At 31.7% G+C, this 2,872-nt stretch overlaps 1 protein-coding gene across 1 annotated transcript; it reads right to left on the reverse strand.

Moving 5' to 3' along the window:
* Positions 1–634: 634 nt before the first annotated feature.
* Positions 635–1,730, reverse strand: LOC107301833 (protein FAM184A-like). Its single transcript, XM_015831007.1, has 2 exons — positions 1,536–1,730; positions 635–815 (listed from the first exon to the last, which is right to left on the reverse strand). Exons 1-2 carry the CDS (start codon positions 1,641–1,643, stop codon positions 663–665), a joined length of 261 nt encoding a protein of 86 aa, XP_015686493.1. The 5' UTR covers positions 1,644–1,730; the 3' UTR covers positions 635–662.
* Between the last annotated feature and the right edge of the window lie 1,142 nt (positions 1,731–2,872).

A 2,872-nucleotide genomic window follows, 5' to 3' on the forward strand; every position in this document is an offset into this window, starting at 1 on the left:
CCTCTCTTATCAAACATCACCTGTTAATTGGAAAATAAAAACTAATTACCATCCCTAACGTGGTAGTTTGGATAAATGTTTCATATAGTTGATTTAACCACCTGTCAAATTGCCAGGGCATGTTTATATCAATCTTATACTGATACTTTTTACTACGTTTTCCTGTCTAATTCACTACAGTATTAGTAAATGCTAAACCAAATATTAAAATTTGATTTTGAAAGAGGATAATAGCAATCAAAGTGCAATTGCAAAAATGGGTAGAATGAGCAGCGTAGGTTGAGAAAATTGTCAGGAACAAACTGTTTCTGAGAAATAAAATATAAAACTATTCTAAAGTACAGTTCTTGCGTAGATGATAGAACTGCCTCAGATGCTAAACAAGCTCAAAATAAATTAGTGCTTGGATGGCTCACCAACAGCCTGTAGGTCAGGAAGTAAAAATGGTAGCATGAAATAGTCTCTATGTATATTACTGCTAAGACAACTGAAGGATGGCAGGAAGTCACCAGGGATTGAGTATGACTCTTAAGGAAATGTTGCTCTTTTAAAAAAAAGATTTTTCACTGAGAAGAAAAATTGACCATATTGTGAAAAACTTGCCTGTTCCCAACCTGTGTTGTTGCCTGGTGTTTGTTAATGGATTTCTGTTATTTGCATTATTACCAACCCACATTTTCTACTTTTAAGTTAATAATTATGTTCCATACCTTTACTAGAGGATTAATAACACCAACATTAGGACTTGCATTAAACACTTTGTTGAAGTTAGTCTCCCTATTGACTAGTTCCAGTTGATAGAACTTTTTGTCATCCTAATAAAGAAAAGAATATGTTCATGTTGTTTTCAATATATTCAATTGTGATTATTTAGCTAGTATGACCAACCTTTGTTCACAAAAAAATCTTGACTTCAGATATGGAACTGTTGAAGCTGAACTAAGATTGGCAACATGTGTTCCATTTATGTAATAATTTGTGGCATTCCTATAATCCTTCTCTACAGCAGCATTAGCATTCTCACTTTGCATTGAGTTCAAATACTCTATAAGACAATTTTTTTTGCTCTCCCCTTATTGTGATACAGGTGGTTCATATTAGCAAATTTCTTATCAGCAAAATTCAGAACATACTTATTAGAAATTATATTAAAATAGATATTGTTTATATAGATGCCAGCTAGGAAGGAAAAAGTATCCCCCCCCAATGTTTTAAAATTTCTCTAGCATTGTGATTTATCTATAGTACAAAAGATACAATTTTATGAGTAACATTTCCAGTACACATTTATTCCAAACAGAATAGAGAGATTATATAGAATTAAATTATTTTAAAGACTGAATTATGAACAACTGTTTAAGAGTACAAAAAGAAATATGGAATTGTGTGTGCAGCTTAGATAACTGAGATTAAAACTAATTAAAAGTCACTTTCATTTAGATTGTTTTCTTTCTCATATAATAGTGTTTGGAATATTTGACAAAAAATTATTAGTGTCTGACAAGCTCAAAACAAAGGCCACCAAATTATCTTACAATCAGCTTCTTTATCAGCTGATCCCTCTCAGCAATCAGGTCTTTCAGCTCTGCAATAAGCTGCAGGTCTTCTGGCCTTGGTTCCCTGTTTTGATATTTATCTTCCATTTCTTCTAAACTTTATACAAGACAAAAGTATCACCAATGCATTAGTAAAGGGTCAAAGTTAAAAGATAATACTGTAAATCCATATTATTAAATTGATTCAATAAATAAATCTATTAGATTTAAAAAGAGGTATATAGTTATACCTATAAATATCTTTCTGTTGGGTATGCTAAAGAAAATGCTGTCATAATTTACAGTTAAAACAACACAACTTCTATAGTAAAATTACAATAAATCAACTGTTTGAGAAAATATCATGCAAACAACTAAAACAACAAGTTAGTATAAGCAGTCAAAAACACCACAGAAAGAAAGCAGAAATTAAGATAATTGCAGAAAAGTTCTAAAAAGACAATGAAGAAGCATTAAAGGAGTGAATGGAAATAAATTAATTTAGAGAAAAATGCTGAAAGGCCAAGAAAACAGAGCCTTGTATTTGTAGAAAGGTTAATAACTTCTGAATTAACCTTTCAGATTGCTATCTAGTTTTGGACTTTTATATGGATTTTAACAGACAAGGGTAAACATTGAACAAACTGAAGCTATATGCTGATAAGATGGATTCATATGGATTATTAGGTGCCTTGATCTGGATGCAGCTGAAGAATCAGTTTTCTGATGGGGGTTTCATATATATAAAGATTTGGCTTTTCCTTCAAGTGTTGGGACACACATTAGAACTGATTGGCATCAAGTTGTTGTTTTAATTGGCTGAGTTTTATAGTTTTAAAATGATTATATATGTCTTTTAATTTTTGATTGGTAGCTGCTCAGAGTTGGTTGAAAGATAGGCGGCTACAGTGCTTTTTTTGAAAAAAAAAAAAAAAAAAGGTGCCAGAACTCACATGTCATACAACCCGTCTTGCCTACCCTACAAGGTACCGGAACTCCGTTCTGGACGTTCTATGACAAAAAAAGCCCTGGGCGGCTATATAAATGAATAGGGTATATATTCTGAAAGCTGGATTTTATCCTATCAAATGACTTTGAAAGAAGCAGACTTTTTGCCAACTTGCTCTGTGGTCCAATAGAAAGATAGTTTATAATACAGTATCTGGCTAGATTACTGATGTATACTCTTTATGTAACTTCTTTTAATATCAATTAATGAATCCCAGTTGATGCAGAGTATGCAAAAGATGTTCAGATTGTATTATGCTAAATATGTATTAAATACACCAATTGCCTTTTTCTTACTATACATAATTTAAAATTCTGCTTTGGTTTTA

This window comes from Protobothrops mucrosquamatus, unplaced genomic scaffold (assembly GCF_001527695.2).
Source record: "Protobothrops mucrosquamatus isolate PMUCROS unplaced genomic scaffold, P.Mucros_1.0 scaffold17704, whole genome shotgun sequence".
NCBI classification, from domain to species: domain Eukaryota; kingdom Metazoa; phylum Chordata; class Lepidosauria; order Squamata; family Viperidae; genus Protobothrops; species Protobothrops mucrosquamatus.

What these genes read in the sequence shown, in the direction of transcription:
- LOC107301833 (XM_015831007.1), bottom strand. Translation starts at nt 1,643, where the DNA reads ATGGAAGATAAATATCAAAACAGGGAACCAAGGCCAGAAGACCTGCAG. An exon ending in AGCTGATAAAGAAGCTGATT is followed by an intron (nt 816 to 1,535) that starts GTAAGATAATTT and finishes TTTCTTTATTAG; the next exon opens with GATGACAAAAAGTTCTATCA.